The sequence below is a fragment of the Haliotis cracherodii genome, unplaced genomic scaffold (assembly GCF_022045235.1).
Source record: "Haliotis cracherodii isolate W230 unplaced genomic scaffold, xgHalCrac1.p SCAF_2, whole genome shotgun sequence".
NCBI lineage: Eukaryota > Metazoa > Mollusca > Gastropoda > Lepetellida > Haliotidae > Haliotis > Haliotis cracherodii.
Genome location: NW_027266275.1, coordinates 64,497,794 through 64,517,102, shown reverse-complemented (window position 1 = coordinate 64,517,102; position 19,309 = coordinate 64,497,794). Strand labels below are relative to the sequence as shown.

The window sequence follows — 19,309 nt, the reverse complement described above, 5'->3', positions numbered from 1 at the left end:
TATTTCCAACAAAAATAGATCGGAACAGTGAGCAATAAGCATTTTTCAAAATGTAATATTCCCCGTCAATCATGAATATTTCTCATTCCCCATTTTGACCGATTTGATGAATCAGTCAGAATTTAAGATTCCTCGTCAATCATAAATTGTTTTTTCGATATTTTGATCCCTTTGTAAGGCATTTTTCGAAAATAAAGATTACTCGGCAATCAGGATTTTATGTTCATATCGTGACAGTTGTAACCATCTTTTGAAACTTATGATTCATTGTCAAATTGGAATATTTCATGTTCGATATTCTGACCCTGTTGAAGATTTGTCTAATATGCCTCTTCTATTCTGGGTATTTTCATAATCGCCATTTTGATCCTTTTGACCGCATGTCATAAAGTATACGGTGATGTGAATATGATGTTGACACAACAGGACATGGTATTCCCTCTGAGAATATAGCTACCTGGACAGAGGAGGTCAGTCCCACTGAGTGTATCGCAAAGTAGTCAGAGGAGGTCAGTCCCACTGAGTGTATCGCTAAGTGGTCAGAGGAGGTCAGTCCCACTGAGTGTATCGCAAAGTAGTCAGAGGAGGTCAGTCCCACTGAGTGTATCGCTAAGTGGTCAGAGGAGGTCAGTCCCACTGAGTGTATCGCTAAGTGGTCAGAGGAGGTCAGTCCCACTGAGTGTATCGCTAAGTGGTCAGAGATACTGGATCAGATATCGAAATGGCTGTCATGGTAACCATAACTAAAGTTGCCATTTATTGAATTATTCGACAGTTTTACCAAGCAAGTGTATGATTAACAATAATGCGTTGAAGCTGACTATATCTTTAACTGCAAATGATGTTGACATGTATAGTCTAGTGACATGTCCTAGAAGCAGTGATTCTTTTAATGTTGCAGTCGAAAGAAATATGAGCTGCATAGCCTTGATCAACAAAATAGCTAGATATATGTTTTGTATTTGAATCATGACTCTAGTTTAAAAAAACAACGTTGGAGACAGTCTTGACATATATAGATTAAATGGCACGTGGGCGATTACGAGAAGGGTTTGAAAGATGACTCAACCTTTGTCGGGCAAAGTATACATGATCGCCATGACAATGGGTCCATATTCCAGTAGTTGCCAACACTCAAGCCATAAATATGGAAAGACTTAATCATGTCTGGTACAGTAAACTACGGTTATAACGAACTCAAAGGGACTACTATTTTCAGTTCGTTATAACCGTAGTTCGTTACAAGCATATATACAGCATAACTACAGCAAATAGTCAGGACCAAAAAAATAAGTTCGTTATATCTGTCAGTTCGTTATAAGCGTGTTCGTTATAACCGTAGTTTTATATTATATTTAACAGTGCAGGGATACGTTGGTGACGCTCGTTCGATTTCCAAATGTATGGCTCTTTTTAGATTCAACTGTATGTGACTTAAATGATGCAGTAAACAATTCATTTACCACAAACGACCCACCCCTCCATCAACCCCTCGATCCAACTATCACGCCACGCCACGCCACGCCACGCCACGCCACGCCACGCCACGCCACAATCCAACACAACACAGACCAATCAACACAAGCACCCACCACGCTCATTTTCTTAACGAATAGGGGGACACATTTAAAATATAGAATAAGAACCTGTGCCCCTACAGCACAATAGAGATCTGCTTAAGGAGAGGGGCGGTCGGGTAGCCTGGTGGTTAAAGCATTCGCTCGTCACACCGAAGACCTGGGTTCGATTCCCGACATGGGTACAATGTGTGAAGCCCATTTCTGGTGTCCCCCGCCGTGATATTGCTCGAATATTGCTAAAAGCGGCGTAAAACCAAACTCACTGACACTGACACTGCTGAAGGAGAAACCGTTAGAAATATTGACATTCATTGCTTAGGCCTTTTTTAAGAAACTCCTAATAGGCTCAGGAAGGTTGTTGCACGATACCAAAGTGTGTTCTCCGGATCGCCTTCGTTGTATCCTATCAGATCAATCAATTTGTTTCATCACTTGTTTCTCAACGCTGATCTTCATACAACCCTTTGTGATCAAGTATCGCTTTCATCTGCACTAGAAGTCAGATTACATAAGACATCAATATAGCGTCTATTTGCAAGGTAAAGTTACAAAGATTGGGTACTATCATCCGTATAATTATGCAGTGATAGCAATTTCAGTTGACTCAATATGTCGCCTTTATTCTACAGATTACGATGATAAAGCCCGTGTTTAGCGGGGAATCATTCTCACATGAACACGTTCGATGACATGTTCAGAGTAAACGAGACATTAGCTTGGAAATTGTGCATACCGGTGTGTCAAGAGACACTCGGTTTACTGGCCCCATTTGACCTTTAGTAAGGGAAATTGCACCTTCAGAGACATGATAAGATAGCAAACATGATTAGAAATGGCTATTTCCCAATTTAATGTGGCTTTAAGTAACCTTCAAATCACTGTTCTTTTGAATTGCACATACCTTTTTTAAATATCTTTTGTTTGTTTGTTGGTTTGTTTGTTGTTTAACGCCGCATTCAGCAATATTCCAGCTATATGACGGTGGTCTGTAAAAATTGAGTCTGCACCAAATAATCCAGTGATTGACATTATGAGCACTCAATTGGGATGCATCAATCATGTCAGCGAGCCTGACCCCGGATCCCGTCAGTGGCCTCTTGCGACAAGCATTAGTTGCCTTTCACAGCAAGCATGGGTTGCTGAAGATCTGTTCTACCCCAGATCTTCACGGGTCTGCAATGCTGCAGGTGAAAGGGTCTTTCTCGTATAAGGTACAGGTATGTATACTCAAATGTACACTGACCAAAATCGTAATACACACATGTACCCCATATTGGGGTTTACGGTACTGGATGCGGGGCAAGTCTAATTTCCAATGCATCAAACCGTTTCCCGTTTCCTTTGCAGGCTTCCTTAGTCCAGACGTTCTAGATTCGCGCATTGTTGAATGGGTGCAGCTTCTCGTGAGACGCACCTATTGCCAAGAAAGGTACATTTGTGTAATTTGATTTTGGTAAGAGTACATTCCTCCCACATTTGTCTGATGCTCCGTGATAGATCTGTTCAAGGTTGTGTTGTCTTTCTGTTCACTCACTTTCTCATTGAACATATTTGTCAGCCATTTTTAGAGCAATGTGTAAAGACAGAAAGATTGCATGTCAGTTCATTCTGTTGGCTCTCAGGAGTTTTAGTTTGTTTTTTATTTTTTTATTTTTTTTTTTTTTTTTTTTTTTGGGGGGGGGGGGGGGGGGGACAAAGTTTTTTATTCTCTTCAAGGGTGGTAACATGGCAAGATAAACATCTTTGGTTGACGATAAACATTTGTGATACAGATGTCAATTGTTGTAAAAAAATGTACATTCTTGGTATTATTCTAAAGGAATATAGGTATTATCGACCTTAAATATGTGTAGTGCAAATGATGTACAAGAAAGTAGTTAGAATGGTATTGATCAATACAGCAAAGATCTAAGGATTTAATAGTCAATAAATTCTTAAGAATATCTCCATTTCAGGAGTTGTTGGAAGGTTTTGATTAATCTGAACGTCTCCGCCGATGACGATTGATACCGTTTATTAACCTTAGATGTGTTTTACTTTATCATTTATTTTTACTATAAAATAGATGCAGCTGTTGGTTCATTCCCGGCTCTTAACCTTGAACTGATTAGATTGATTGGGGTTGGTATAAGATCAAGGTCAAGGTCGTTATAGGTGATCCTGTCATGTTTGGCTCACTTTTGGATAATTGTGTGAATTGAGATATATATGTTTTCTGATACATTTTAACTAATATTATTCCCGTTTCTCGATACAACTTGAACACTGTTGTCTGTGTCACTCACTCACTCACTCACTCACTAAAGGAGAAGTTTCACGGCAGATAATTCAGGTTCAAAAGATATGGTAAATTATTTTAGGAGTATGAGAGAGTTGAACAAATACGAATTTCTCTCAAGATCTCACAGAAAATTATTCTTCCAACTACAAAAGCTCGTATTTTTATGGGTTTTTTCATATATTTATAATAATAGTCTGAAGCCTCTACAACTCTTGTTGATATGCAATCCCCGGATTCCTGATCCTCTTCTTGTAAGCACTTGCAGCCACTCGTGGCGCTGGCATTTACGCTTAAAGCGCACGTAAGTTAAATGAACTTTCCGAAGTGTGCCAAGTCATTTCAGTTCTCTCTCCCGAACCACTTTGATAAATGAAGCATCACACAGCTGGCCATTCCAGGATCTCAATTTCTGATTGTGTGACTCTTGATTTCTACCGAAAAATCGTCGACGGGGTGGGATCAATAGTAGAGCGCCGTAAGACGCAGCGAAAGTCAATAGCATTTCCTTCTAAGCACTGACTTAGAAAACTCCATCATTGATCGGGAAATCACGGACGGAATGGCGCACCCCTACTGGAATCGTTGTTTTCATGAACTGAGCCGATCTGTCCGTGTTCCACTCGATTTGACGAGGGGGCAGCAAGGGGTCGATCTCCTTAACCATAGAGGAGGCCATATCAAAACCCCGTCAGAGTGCCTGTTGGCGGTATTTAAATACGAAATCAATTCAGTATTGATTTTTTATCGGTCATGTCGAAATACTTTGTATTTTCGTATCTGACGCGTAACACGAGCTCGTTTATTTCTACTAAATCTAAGGGTCGTTAGATCCTCGTCATATTTAAGACCTTATCAAAGGAAAAGCCCATATTTGCATAATGGGCAAAGATGGCGTGCATCTCTGACACGGAATGTTAATTTAAATACTGCTGTTTTAAATGCAATAGTAGACCCCGATAAAGAAACGAAACACGTGTTAAACAGTGAATCCTCTTTAACTCGAAGTTTATAAGATAAATATTACATTATTAGGATAACTTTGATATCAGCACGCACATACGGTGACATTAAACTTTGTGAACACCACGTGGTTTTATATCGGCAATGATATTTCGAATTTCGAGTTAAACGGAGTTAAGCATCGACATAAGCAGGTCCCCTAAATTGGACATGCAATTAACTACTCAAGCATAAGTACCAAAATATACCCATAGAAGTCTTCGTGGTTTGATGCCTCGTCACGACAACTAATTAATGTGTTAAGGTGGAAGGGCTCACCTGGAGACTTCGTTTAATCCGAATTCGGCTAAAAAGAGTCAAATAATTTATCGATATCGTTTTAAGCAGTAGTCAGTAACGTTTAAGTAAAAGGGGTTTTAACGTATGTATACATGGCTATGCAAATGCATATACAGAGTGAGTGAGTGTGGTTTTACGCCGCTTTTAGCATCTTTCTAGCAATATCACGGGGGGGGGGGGGCGCCAGAAATGCTTTACACATTGTACCCATTTGGGAATCGAAACAGGGCCTTCGGTGTGAGGAGCGAACGCTTCAACCACCAGGCTACCCGACCGCCCAGGCTGCTGGCACAATGGTTAACTTTGAGAGGGTTGAATATGAGAGTCTAGATCCTAGGGGATGTTAGCACTCGGGTCTTTTCGGCTTCTTCCGCTACTTTAAAAGAAAAGGACATCATGGCAACGTTCATTAGAAGAGTGTTGCGATCCCATCCAAGTATCCACATCGCGGTCTCTTAAAACAGTTCATGTGTGTTGCTAAAATAGTTTGTGTTATTTTTTTATGGGTTTTTTCTGCTCTTTGGTTAGCTCCTTGGCATCGCTGTTCATCTTCAAAGTATTACCTTTCATCTGTGTCATATTATTCCTTTATGAATTCATAATTCTACATATTCATACAGAACAAATCCTCTTGACACATATCTGGGAAACCGACATCGTGACTCATCATCTACATCATCACAAAGTTTTGTGACCAGATGAACAGCAAATAGAGCCATTGTTACAAAGTTCAAATCAATATGAGGAGATTTTTAACTCCTTGTTTATTGTGTGCGCGGAGTCAGAGGGTTCTGACCCGCAGTTCTGTCAATATAGTTAATGAAGTCTCGGAAATGAAAACGGCTGAACTTTGATTCCGTGGTGAGGCAAGCGGGAGAACAGTTAGAACCCCCTGCAATATGCACGACCAGAGCTAGGCGCCCTCAGGGTGTAGAACAGTTTGGTTTGCCAACGTTCCCGTGTTAACGCAACTATGAATAAAGTCGTCTTTATTATCGTCGGTCATTCATAAATTATAATTAAACATTTTTTTATTGTGGATTGATGGTTTACAAATCTTTGTTTTGTTTGTTTGTTGTTTGTTGGTTTGTTTATTTGTTGGTTTGTTTTAAATATTCCAGCTATATGACGGCGGTCTGTGAGTAAGCTAAGACAAGCCAGTGAATGATACGAGTCGGGATTCGATGATACGCAAATTCTGACCACCCGATCCATTTAGTCGTCATCAAGAATAGACAGGTGGCTGGAAATATGTTTTAAGACGGAATCCCCACGAATGTATTATTTATGTACTCTTTGGTGTGTTCATCAGCGTAAATAGGACGCACGTCAGAGTTACCTGAAACTGCAGAATACAGGCAGTGACAGCAGCAGTAGGGGTAGAAAAAAATGAATAATAGCGAAACACGTTGTGATACTAACAGACGGTGGGAATAACAGTGGCAGCAGACGTAATGATAACAGCTGCAGTAGACGTAGTGATAACAGCTGCAGTAGACGTAGTGATAACAGCGACAGTAGACGTAGTGATAACAGCTGCAGTAGACGTAGTGATAACAGCTGCAGCAGACGTAGTGATAACAGCTGCAGTAGATGTAGTGATAACAGCTGCAGTAGACGTAGTGATAACAGCGACAGTAGACGTAGTGATAACAGCGACAGTAGACGTAGTGATAACAGCGACAGTACACGTAGTGATAACAGCGGCAGCAGACGTAGTCATGACAGCGACAGTAGACGTAGTGATGACAGCGGCAGCAGACGTAGTGATAACGGCGGCAGTAGACGTAGTGATAACAGCGGCAGTAGACGTAGTGATGACAGCTGTAGTAGACGTAGTGATAACAGCGGCAGCAGACGTAGTCATGACAGCGACAGTAGACGTAGTGATAAAAGCGGCAGCAGACGTAGTCATGACAGCGACAGTAGACGTAGTGATGACAGCTGTAGTAGATGTAGGGATAACAGTGGCAGTAGACGTAGTGATAACAGCGGCAGCAGACGTAGTGATGACAGCTGTAGTAGACGTAGTGATAACAGCGGCAGCAGACATAGTCATGACAGCGACAGTAGACGTAGTGATAAAAGCGGCAGCAGACGTAGTCATGACAGCGACAGTAGACGTAGTGATGACAGCTGTAGTAGATGTAGTGATAACAGTGGCAGTAGACGTAGTGATAACAGCGGCAGTAGACGTAGTGATAACAGCGGCAGCAGACGTAGTGATAACAGCGACAGTAGACGTAGTGATAACAGCGGCAGTAGACGTAGTGATAACAGCTGCAGTAGACGTAGTGATAACAGCGACAGTAGACGTAGTGATAACAGCGACAGTAGACGTAGTGATAACAGCGGCAGTAGACGTAGTGATAACAGCTGCAGTAGACGTAGTGATAACAGCGACAGTAGACGTAGTGATAACAGCGACAGTAGACGTAGTGATAACAGCGGCAGCAGACGTAGTGATAACAGCGGCAGTAGACGTAGTGATAACAGCTGCAGTAGACGTAGTGATAACAGCGACAGTAGACGTAGTGATAACAGCGGCAGCAGACGTAGTCATGACAGTGACAGTAGACGTAGTGATGACAGCGGCAGCAGACGTAGTGATAACGGCGGCAGTAGACGTAGTGATAACAGCGGCAGTAGATGTAGTGATGACAGCTGTAGTAGACGTAGTGATAACAGCGGCAGCAGACGTAGTCATGACAGCGACAGTAGACGTAGTGATAAAAGCGGCAGCAGACGTAGTCATGACAGCGACAGTAGACGTAGTGATGACAGCTGTAGTAGATGTAGTGATAACAGTGGCAGTAGACGTAGTGATAACAGCGGCAGCAGACGTAGTGATGACAGCTGTAGTAGACGTAGTGATAACAGCGGCAGCAGACATAGTCATGACAGCGACAGTAGACGTAGTGATAAAAGCGGCAGCAGACGTAGTCATGACAGCGACAGTAGACGTAGTGATGACAGCTGTAGTAGATGTAGTGATAACAGCGGCAGTAGACGTAGTGATAACAGCGGCGGTAGACGTAGTGATAACAGCGGCAGCAGACGTAGTGATAACAGCGACAGTAGACGTAGTGATAACAGCGGCAGTAGACGTAGTCATGACAGCGACAGTAGTCGTAGTGATAACAGCGGCAGCAGACGTAGTGATAACAGCGACAGTAGACGTAGTGATAACAGGGGCAGTAGACGTAGTGATAACAGCGGCTGCAGACGTAGTGATAACAGCGGCAGTAGACGTAGTGATAACACCGACAGTAGACGTAGTGATAACAGCGGCAGCAGACGTAGTGATAACAGCGGCAGCAGACGAATTCATGACAGCGACAGTAGACGTAGTGATAACAGCGACAGTAAACGTAGTGATAACAGCGGCAGCAGACGTAGTGATAAAAGCGGCAGTAGACGTAGTCATGACAGCGGCAGTAGACGTAGTGATAACAGCGACAGTAAACGTAGTGATAACAGCGGCAGTAGATGTCGTGATAACAGCGGCAGTAGACGTAGTGATGACAGCTGTAGTAGATGTAGTGATAACAGTGACAGTAGACATAGTGATAACAGCGGCAGTAGACGTAGAAATGATAACAGCGGCAGTAGACGTAGAAGTGATAACGGCGGTAGTAGACGAACAGTGGCAAAAGACGAGGTTCTTCACAAGCACTACGATACCTACGTGCATGGCTGACATCGTGGTGACCTAGAAGTTTGCCTTCAGTAGATGTAGAACGTTTCATCATGTAAATCAGTCATTACCTGTGACTCATGTCATCCTACTTATTTCTGAAATGAATGATGCGATGAATAAATGAAATCAATTAAGCAAAGGGCGTGTGAGCCGGGGCATTACCATTTCAAAAAAATAATTAAGCATGTCACGAGTGAAATTAATGTCTTAAGTTCAGAGCTTTAGCGAGTCATTTAAAATGAATAAGTTATTTTAACACCTGACCATTCACTCAGTTTTGTTGTACCTGTGTGTCATCATGGCCTGATGTGTGTGTGTGTCATCATGGCCCGATGTGTGTGTGTGTTCATGGCCCGATGTGTGTGTGTGTTCATGGCCCGATGTGTGTGTGTGTGTGTGCGTGCGTGCGTGCGTGCGTGCGTGCGTGCGTGCGTGCGTGCGTGCGTGCGTGCGTGCGTGCGTGCGTGTGTGTGTGAGATCATGGCCGGATGTGTGTGCGTGTGTGATCATTGCCAGATTGTCTGTGTGTGTGTGTGTGTGTGTGTGTGTGTGTGTGTGTGTGTGTGTGTGTGTGTGTGTGTGTGTGTGTGTGTGTGTGTGTGTGTGTGTGTGTGTGTGTGTGTGTGTGTGTGTGTGTGGTGTGTGTGTGTGTGTGGGGGGGGGGGGGGGGTGGAGGTGGTCATCATGGCGGACATCATTTCCCAACCCTCACTGTGTCAGGGGATAAGGAAGAGTCAACCCCAAGGGATGCACATTCGGGAGCGTACGTGTAAATTGTTCGGGCTTGCCTCCTACATGGCTCGCCTCGATATATATGAAATACTTTCAAAACAGCCGTAAAACCCAACTCACACACTCACACGCTTGAACTGAAATAAAGACTGATTTGTTGTTGTTATTGTGTGTTGCTGAAGCTAGCATGCAATGAGAGGACACCAACAAGAACGTCATCATACCACAACGTAATAGTAGGTTTGAACTACAGTCAATACTGTAAATGTAACTTCTGTTTTTAAAAGATCCCAATGTTCTCCAACGACAAAATAACATGTAATTAAAGCATCAAGGATATGTTGACTCACCGTGCCACCCTGGGAGAGGCCATCTGGCGCGTCAATATGGCCGGCCATTATAACGCCGCCATATTTGCCTTCTTCAGGAAATGGGTGTTCAGTAGCACTAGCGACCCCACACAGACAGGGTTGGTCATGCACTTCCTACTAAATCGGGAATTATCGGGTCAAGTTTCAGGAAATTGTTGATTTATGTTATAGTGGTAATTCCAAACGGTTACGGAAAGGAAAGAAACAATACGTCTGGGAACAGGTCGATTACCGCATTGTCAGCGTTATTGTCAGGAGAATTGATACCTGGGGCTGTGTGCTGTGCAATGAAAACTGTGCAAAGGTGTACGTTTTTATGTCTTTATTACTGAATTGTTTGCGTCCAATGTTTAATTCTGCCCGCAGTCATTGTTTAATGAGTGTGAGACGTACACGACTGATCGAATTTGGATCGATTACCCGCGTTAAGAACAAATAGTGTCATTTCAGAGTGCGATTGATATGGAACATATAACCATCACTATCAATCTTTAAGAACAAAATGTATAAAACAAAAAACATTAAACCAAGTTACTGAATTACCGTTTATGCCAATTTTAAGGACACGGTGTATTTTCAATTCATTATTGATCTAGGATGTTGTTTATTTAGTCACCTGAGCTGCATCAGAATGCATTGCTGAAATTTATTGCTTTTTTGTAATGTGAAAACGGAATTCGTTGTTATCCAATTTACCCAAAACGAACTCAAAATGTGGGTGGTGTGGTGGAGGGTGTGGTGGGAGTGGAGGAGTAGGGGTCGTCCATCCATGTCACAATTCGTTTGAGTAAACCTAAAGAATACCGTTAGCTTACACAAGAACAAGGATCAAGAGCTCAAGTGTTGACCTTGAGCATATATGTCAAGGTCTCTTTGTACTTTACGTTATTGTGAGCATATTCAATACAAAGCATATCGATCCCATACCATATGAATCAAGTGGATATTACATATAATAACGCACAACGTACGACACCAAGGTGGAGCCAGCATTAACCCTATAATTGCAAAGGAAACAAAGGATCGCATTCCTATACACACGGGAACACATGGTGATTTTCATTATATCTTGTCCGGATTTGAAGATTTGCTTCTATTGGGTATCGATTGCTGTTCCTAATTATGCTTCCTATCTTCATTAGCTAATGAACGTGAATGACATATACAATATGAGGTTCGTCAAAAATCTATCCGGCCCAAGATGCTGTGTAATTAAAATTAGTGTGAGTGAGTATGTTTTACTAATTGAAACTAGAAATATATGTGTATTCTATATCAATTAGTTACTGATACTCAATATACTCAATACGCTACAGTATATTTGTAGCAATCGTGGTAGTGGTTCTCCATAAACACCAGGTGACATATTAGTTTTGTTTGTTTGTTTGTTTGTTGTTTAACGCCACTCAGCAATATTCCAGCTATATGACGACGGTCTGTAAATAATCGAGTCTGGATCAGACAATCCAGTGATTGACATCATGAGCATCGATCCAGTTGGGATACGATGACATGCATCAACCAAGTCAGCGAGCCTGACCACCCGATCCCGTTGCCTTTTACGGCATATTAGTAATCGTGGTAGTGGTTTCCCACAAACACCGGGTGGTATATTAGTAATCGTGGTAGTGGTTTCCCACAAACACCGGGTGGTATATTAGTAATCGTGGTAATGGTTCTCCACAAACACCGGGTGGTATATTAGTAATCGTGGTAGTGGTTTCCCACAAACACCTGGTGGTATATTAGTAATCGTGGTAATGGTTCTCCACAAACACCGGGTGGTATATTAGTAATTGTGGTAGTGGTTCCCCACAAACTCCGGGTGGTATGTTAGTAATCGTGGTAGTGGTTCTCCACAAACACCAGGTGGCATATTAGTAATCGTGGTAATGGTTCTCCACAAACACCAGGTGGCATATTAGCAATCGTCGTAGTGGTTCTCGACAAACTCCGGGTGGTATATTAGTAATCGTGGTAATGGTTCTACACAAACACCGGCTGGCATATTAGTAATCGTGGTAATGGTTCTCCGCAAACATGGGCTGGCATATTAGTAATCGTGGTAATGGTTCTCCACAAACACCGGTTGGTATATCAGTAATCGTGGTAATGGTTCTCCGCAAACACCGGTTGGTATGTCAGTAATCGTGGTAATGGTTCTCCACAAACTCCGGTTGGTATGTCAGTAATCGTGGTAGTGGTTCTCCACAAACACCGGTTGGTATGTCAGTAATCGTGGTAATGGTTCTACACAAACACCGGGTGGTATATCAGTAATCGAGGTAGTGGTTCTCCACAAACATCGGGTGGCATATTAGTAATCGTGGCAGTGGTTCTGGATCTAACTCTTTATATGCCTGAACCGGAAGTTGAAGTGTATGATTTGAAATCTAAATGTTCAGAGAATCTTAAGATGGGATTGAATTAACACACCAATGACTTGTTGTCACAGCTTTGAAATCATACATTAGTATATAACATACTGATATATATATTATTTGTTTGTGTGTTGTTTAACGCCGCACTCAGCAATATTCCAGCTATATGACAGTGGTACCGATACATATTTGGATCTTATTTACATTATACAGGTATCGGTAATGAAGTTAATTCTCGGAAACGTTAACAACGTCAGTTTGAAAACATGGGTATATGTGCAGATTTCCTGAACAGCACATGCAGTTATGTACCGAACCATGCAATCTCCCAAGATTTAATTATACATGAACACTCTTGTTATTGTTTCTATCACTGTCAACATTAGATATTCGCCGAGTGTGACGTATTCGTTATTACACGCCACCGTCTGAAGGCAATATCACAGCACCGGTAGCACAGCATCGCATGAACATGAATGTAAATACAAGCTAGTAATACCATTTCTCATCTTCCCGAGGCAAGGGCGTAAACTGACTATATAAGTCCAGTTTCCACCCTTGTCGAACTATACTGAAATTTCCAAGCTCGATCGTAGCGCCACCAGTGGCTATTATGAGTTATGTCCCTTCTATGTCCCTCCTGCTGAATTAGGCTGGAATTACGGAGTTACATTTTGGCTGGACTAACGAGTCTATGCATTCCAAACAAAATCGCGTAATGAATTAGACATCCGATTCGTAACATAATGCATATTTCGGTTGACTGCATGATGTGCAAAACATGTATATCACCAATTCGGCGTTTTTTTATCAAGGTGCTCAAGTGATTTGGTGCACTTCGCGAGGTAAGACCCGTTTTATTACAATATAGATCTTGATTATCGATCACATCGTCTTCACTGGGCGCCGCGATTTTGTTTGATGCAAATGCAAGTTCTATGAGAGGTGGAATATGATTGGTCAGCAGGAGGGACACAGAAGGGACATAACTCGTAATAACCACTAGTGGCGCTACCTTCGAGCTTGGAAATTTCAGTCTAGTTTGACAGGGGTGGAAACTGGACTTTTACAGTCAGTTAACTCCCTTGCCCCTGGAAGACGACCATTTCGATAATCATAAGGAATCGCTACATCAAGCGGAGTCTATATCAGAAGCATTTGTTCGGAATCACTATCAAATAGTGATGATACCAGGTGTTCGCGTAAAGGCGGACGTTTCTTGTCCCATCGGTGGTACCCGCTACAAACACAAGAAAAGCAAGCAATTGCTCACCTGCAAGAAACACGGGAACATGCGGTAATTAGGGTGTGAATTTTAGACGTCAACGCCAGACAATAGTGAGTGAGTGAGTTGGGTTTAACGCCGCTTTTAACATTATTCCAGTTATATCACGGCGTGTCAGCTTGATGTGGGAGGAAAGCCCGAAGTGATGCAGGTCTCAGACGTTTACCACTTCGACGAAACCCACGAGTACGGGTATGGTGCTGACAAACCTAGAAACATAATCGGGGCGAACCGGGATTCGAACCCACAATCATAGGTTTTTGGCGTGCCCAAGGGACGCAACTCTGCACAGCGAATCGCGGCGCCTTAGACGACAGGGCCACCCGTGCCCTCGCCAGACAATAGCCTGTCTCAAAAACATAGTCCATAATTAGGGCATAAAAGGTGAAATAATAATGAACATTATTGGACAAAATGTCTTTATTTCCATAGTAGACGATAGGAAATTGTAGGGTAACTCATTTGTCAGTGAGATAGTAAGTCGGGTTTATATGTAGATTTTCAGGCAGACAATGTCCTAACTTAGTTTCCAAGTTCCCGTTAGGGAGAGTGAGATATACTTAGTAGCGAACCTGATAACGACGCATTCAAAGCCATAATCCATAGGCGACTTCAGCGCGTTTAGTGCTATGCAGGTCAGTATGGAATAAGGCAGCAGTTCGGCCCAGACAGAGTCGTCATTGAGACATGTCGATATGGAAATCCTGTTATGCAGTTGATAGTGTTTATACGATAACTGTCAAATTGCACACTACGATGACGCTGGACAGACGCGTTTAGACTTCCGCAATAGATTTCTCGTGTATTATAGGGAGTCTCATGATTTCTCGTGTATTATAGAAAATCTTACGATTTTTCGTGTATTATAGAAAGTCTAACGATTTCTCGTGTATTATAGGGAGTCTCATGATTTCTCGTGTATTATAGAAAGTCTCATGCTTTCTCGTGTATTATAGAAAGTCTCACGATTTCTCGTGTATTATAGAAAGTCTCACGATTTCTCGTGTATTATAGAAAGTCTCATGATTTCTCGTGTATTATAGAGAGTCTCATGATTTCTCGTGTATTATAGAAAGTCTCATGATTTCTCGTGTATTATAGGGAGTCTCATGATTTCTCGTATATTATAGAAAGTCTCACGATTTTTCGTGTATTATAGAAAGTCTCACGATTTCTCGTGTATTATAGAGAGTCTCGCGATTTCTCGTGTATTATAGAAAGCCTCACGATTTCTCGTTTATCATAGAAAGTCTATATCTATATAAAGTACCGGGCAAAAGAATGTATACACGTAAAACTTGAATTTGACCGAAAAATTTCAAACGTTATCAAAACGTTACTAGGCTGAAAACAGTCGCCGAAACACTGCAAGCTTAAGTTTCAAATCACACCCTTGATAGCCTTATCAAATACATCACTATCGAAAAACCATTGCACCAAATATGACGATGTATTCTTTCTTTTGCCTAGCAATATCTTCAGCTACTTCGTGTGTACGGCAATGAGTTTTACGGAGAAATATTCAAACCATTTCACGGCGTCGAAAACGAAAATAAACACATGGTAGCAATAAGGGAATCGAACCTGACCTCCGGCGAGACGAGCAAACGCTCAGACCAACCCGCTACCCAACGCGCTTCAATTGAATTGTTTTAGTTCTTCAAGCTCCGCATTTAGCTGTCCAACGCCCTGAGAATATTTCCGTTTTGTCAGCACCGTGCCAGTGCTCGTGTATAACTGCGGTTATAACGAACTCAAAGGGACCACTTATTTTTGTACTTTATAACCGTAGTTCGTTATAAGCATATACATGTATACAGCAAATGGACGGGATAAAAAACCAGTTCGTTATATCCGTCAGTCCGTTATAAGCGTGTTCGTTATAAATGTAGTTTACTGTAGTTTGTTTGTTTGTTGTTTAACGCTGTACTCTGTACATAATTGAGTCTGGGTGGGTTCACTGCATATCAGGTTACATGTGCTGTCCCCTGAGACTTTAATCGAAATATACCTCTTTCACCCTGCTGTGAATGGGTCCCCGGTAGGATGAGATGGCAATGGAGTGTAAACCCTCTAGCGCCACAAATGACAGCCTGGTTTATATACCCCCAAGGGGCGAGAATGAAATTTAAGTACACATTGATCCAAAGACCGGGTGCAGTACACCGTGAGCATTATCTGACGCACTACTACAATTAAGTAGTAGTAGTAGTAGTAGTAGTAGTAGTAGTAGTAGAAGTAGTAGTAGTAGTAGTAGTAGTAGTAGTATGTACAGTCCTGGCACAGTCAGGCTAGTTAGGCTCACCATCAGCTCAAGGCCCTTGCCCCCTCTACATGCAGCCGTGACAGCGAATGGGACTTCTCCCAGGAAGCGCTGCCTAGTCAAACCCATCCAGAACTTTTCAGAGAATGTGAAGACTCCCCAACACTGCAGCATTCTGTATTATTATTATCATTATTATCATCATTACCATCATCATCATCGTCATCATCATCATCATCAGTAGTAGTAGTAGTAGTAGTAGTAGTAGTAGTAGTAGTAGTAGTAGTAGTCGGAGTAATGTGTCTGAGCGGGATGGCATGTTAAACTGCGATGTGGTATCTGGGAGGGCTATCAATATAAAACGGGCTTAAGTCCGGACTAGTACAAACACACGCACACGTACGTGGCTAGATCAGTGCAATATTCTGCAACGCGACGATAAACCCCCTCACCAAGCGCTGCCATTTACTGAAGCGCACTCTCACTCACAATCACTCAGCATAAGACTTGTGAGTGAGAGAGAGAGTGAGTTTAGCCTGTAAATATTACACAGCAGGAATCAACATCAATATCAACTCTACTTGAATATCTACCGACGGAATGCCCCAACGACCAGGCTACCCAGGAACAAAACCGGATTGGAGTCTGTCAGGTAGAAACATCATTGTAATTGGCAAGGGGAATAACTGTAATTTATTTTTAAACCGTTTTTCATATCCATAACCTACAAACCACGGTCAAGCAAAAAGATATTTCTTCAAGTCATCACAGGTCGAAATGTATTCGTGCTCATCCTCAAATTGGTATCAGAATCCAATCCAATTGGCAGAGAAAGACATTTGGCGCCAGTGTTTTCGTGTGCCACGCGCTGCCCGCGTCATTAAAGCGTCCGTTTTTTGGCCTGTGTAATTCAGAAGTCAAAACGAAACCTTTTGCAATCTCTCTGATCTTCTTCCAAATAATTATTTCATAAAACATCGGTTGCAATGTGTCCTTCGACTGACCCTGTGGCTAAATTTCCCTGTGCAGTTTTCGTAATAATGCAGCAAAATTATCATCGCCTGTTTGCACTTACTCTAGCTCGTACTACTTTTATGAGAAAGTGACACTGAGTGAAAGTAGTCCATGACGCTTTTAGATAATTTCAGAACATGTCTCAAGGACAGCTGTTTCTACTTGGTAAGAATTCCCGTTTTCCTTGCAACATAATCATTGCATCCTTATTCGTGTATCTCATTTAATGTAAACTGCCGGGAAAAAGAAAATATACACTTTAAATGTCACACTTTACTTTGTTCATTTCTGTGTAGTGTGAAATTGCGATCCCTATGTTCCTTGAGTTTGTTTGCTTGACGTAAAAGGCGACCATGCTTGTCGTAAGAGGCAACTAACAGGGATCGGGTGGTCAGGCTTGCTGACTTGGTTGTTGCATTTCATCATATCCCTATTGTGTAGATCGATGCTCGTGATGTCAACCACTGGATTGTCTGGTCGTGACTCGTTTTTTTTACAGACAGCCTTCATATTGCTTGAATATTGCTGAATGCGGCGTTAAACAACAAACAAACAAACAACGACACTGGTCTAAGATACCGGCCAACGATCATGTAGCACTAATTCTTGTCTGATATACACAGCAACAATTTATTGACTGTGACAGCTACAAATGGTATACAGAACATAGCTGTAAATTTTCTCTCGCCGATCCCATTAACCTTCGGATCAGACAGAACACTGATGACATTTTTTTTCTCCTAAATCTCCCGGGGCCCATCGACATGAGTAATGGAATGCATCTACATAATTCCGGTGGCCATTCCCCGCCAAAGATTATTTCTGAGTTTTCGGCTGACATTGTATTGAACCTCTGTCGTGATAGGCATGTGAGATATCGCGCCTTCAACTGCTGCTATAAGAGTGACTCAACAAACTTTCCTCTGTGACGCGGTCCGTGGCTCCGTGGGCGAAGCTGTTGTAATCAATAGGGCTTGGCCGAAGAACAACACACTCCCAATACGTCAATCAGGAAGTAACGTGAGGGAAATGGGTTTAACGCTGCCTTGAACAGTTATATCAGGGCGCGTCAGCTATATTTTGGAGAGTCAGTAAGTGAGTGAGTTGTGTTTAACACCGCTTTTAACAGTATTCCAGTTATATCACGGCGTGTCAGCTTAATGTGGGAGGAAAGCCCCAAGTGATGCAGGTCTCAGACGTTTACCACTTCGGTGAAACCCACGAGCACGGGTATGGTGCTGACAAACCTAGAAACATAATCGGGGCGAACCGGGATTCGAACCCACAATCATAGGTTTCTGGCGTGCCCAAGGGAGGCAACTCTGCACAGCGAATCGCGGTGCCCTAGACGACTGGGCCACCCGTACCCCTTATTTTGGCGGGAAAGCAGGTCATACATATTTTCCTCCTGGAGTGAGTGAGTGAGTTGGGTTTAGCGCCGCTTTTAACAGTATTCCAGTTATATCACGGCATGTCAGCTTAATGTGGGAGGAAAGCCCGAAGTGATGCAGGTCTCAGACGTTTACCACTTCGTTGGAACCCACGAGCAGGGTTATGTTACTGACAGATCATGGACCATAATTGTTGAGAATGTGGAATTCGAACCAACTACCAGCGGATCCTAGCTCGGCTCTGGGAGGTAACTCTGCAAAGCAAGTTGCGGTGACAAAGACGACTTAGTAACCAGAGATAATAAAAAGCAGTTAACAGATGGCGACATAACGATGGGAAGTTGTAATTAAACGTTATCAGTTACTACGCTTGACTTGCCTTTGCATGTTTTTTGCGACGGGTGAACAGCTGTCTTGTGTTTACGTGTGCTTGTAACGGATAAACACCTAACTTGCCTTTGCATGTTTGTGACGGGTGCTACTGGTAAGATAGGATACGCTGACGTTTTCGCGAACAATTGTGGCATTACTATTTGATAGTGATTCATAAACAAATGCGACCCGTGAAGATCCGGGGTAGAATAGGTCTTCAGCAACTCATGCTTGTCGTGAAAGGCGACTATGCTTGTCGTAAGAGGCGACTAAAGTGATCGGGTGGTCAGGCTCGCTGACTTGGTTGATAACATGTCATCGTATCCCAATTGCGTGGATCGATGCACATGATATCTGTCACTAGATTGGCTGGTCCAGACTCGATTATTTACAGACCGCCGTCATATAGCTTGAATATTGCTGAGTGCGGAGTTAAACAACAAACAATCAACAGCTTTTAGTAAAGATTTCATAAGATTATGGAAAAGGTTTTGTTATATGCTGATCCCTACAACGAAATCATGAAATGTCCATACGGGAATATCGCCTAATAGGAGAGGTCGGTTTCAGGTTTAGACGGCGGTCGGATAAAAACACATACAGGACATAAACGAAAAAGACTTTAGAAAGTCTAAAGGAC

The 19,309-nt window shown here is 42.4% G+C and overlaps 1 protein-coding gene across 1 annotated transcript; it reads left to right on the top strand.

The window, feature by feature from the left end:
* The first annotated feature begins 5,453 nt into the window (after nucleotides 1-5,453).
* LOC139467731 (dentin sialophosphoprotein-like) lies at nucleotides 5,454-8,860 on the top strand. Its single transcript, XM_071249240.1, has 2 exons — nucleotides 5,454-5,502; nucleotides 6,585-8,860. The coding sequence occupies exons 1-2, from the start codon at nucleotides 5,454-5,456 to the stop codon at nucleotides 8,858-8,860; spliced, it is 2,325 nt and encodes a 774-aa protein (XP_071105341.1).
* Nucleotides 8,861-19,309: the final 10,449 nt, after the last annotated feature.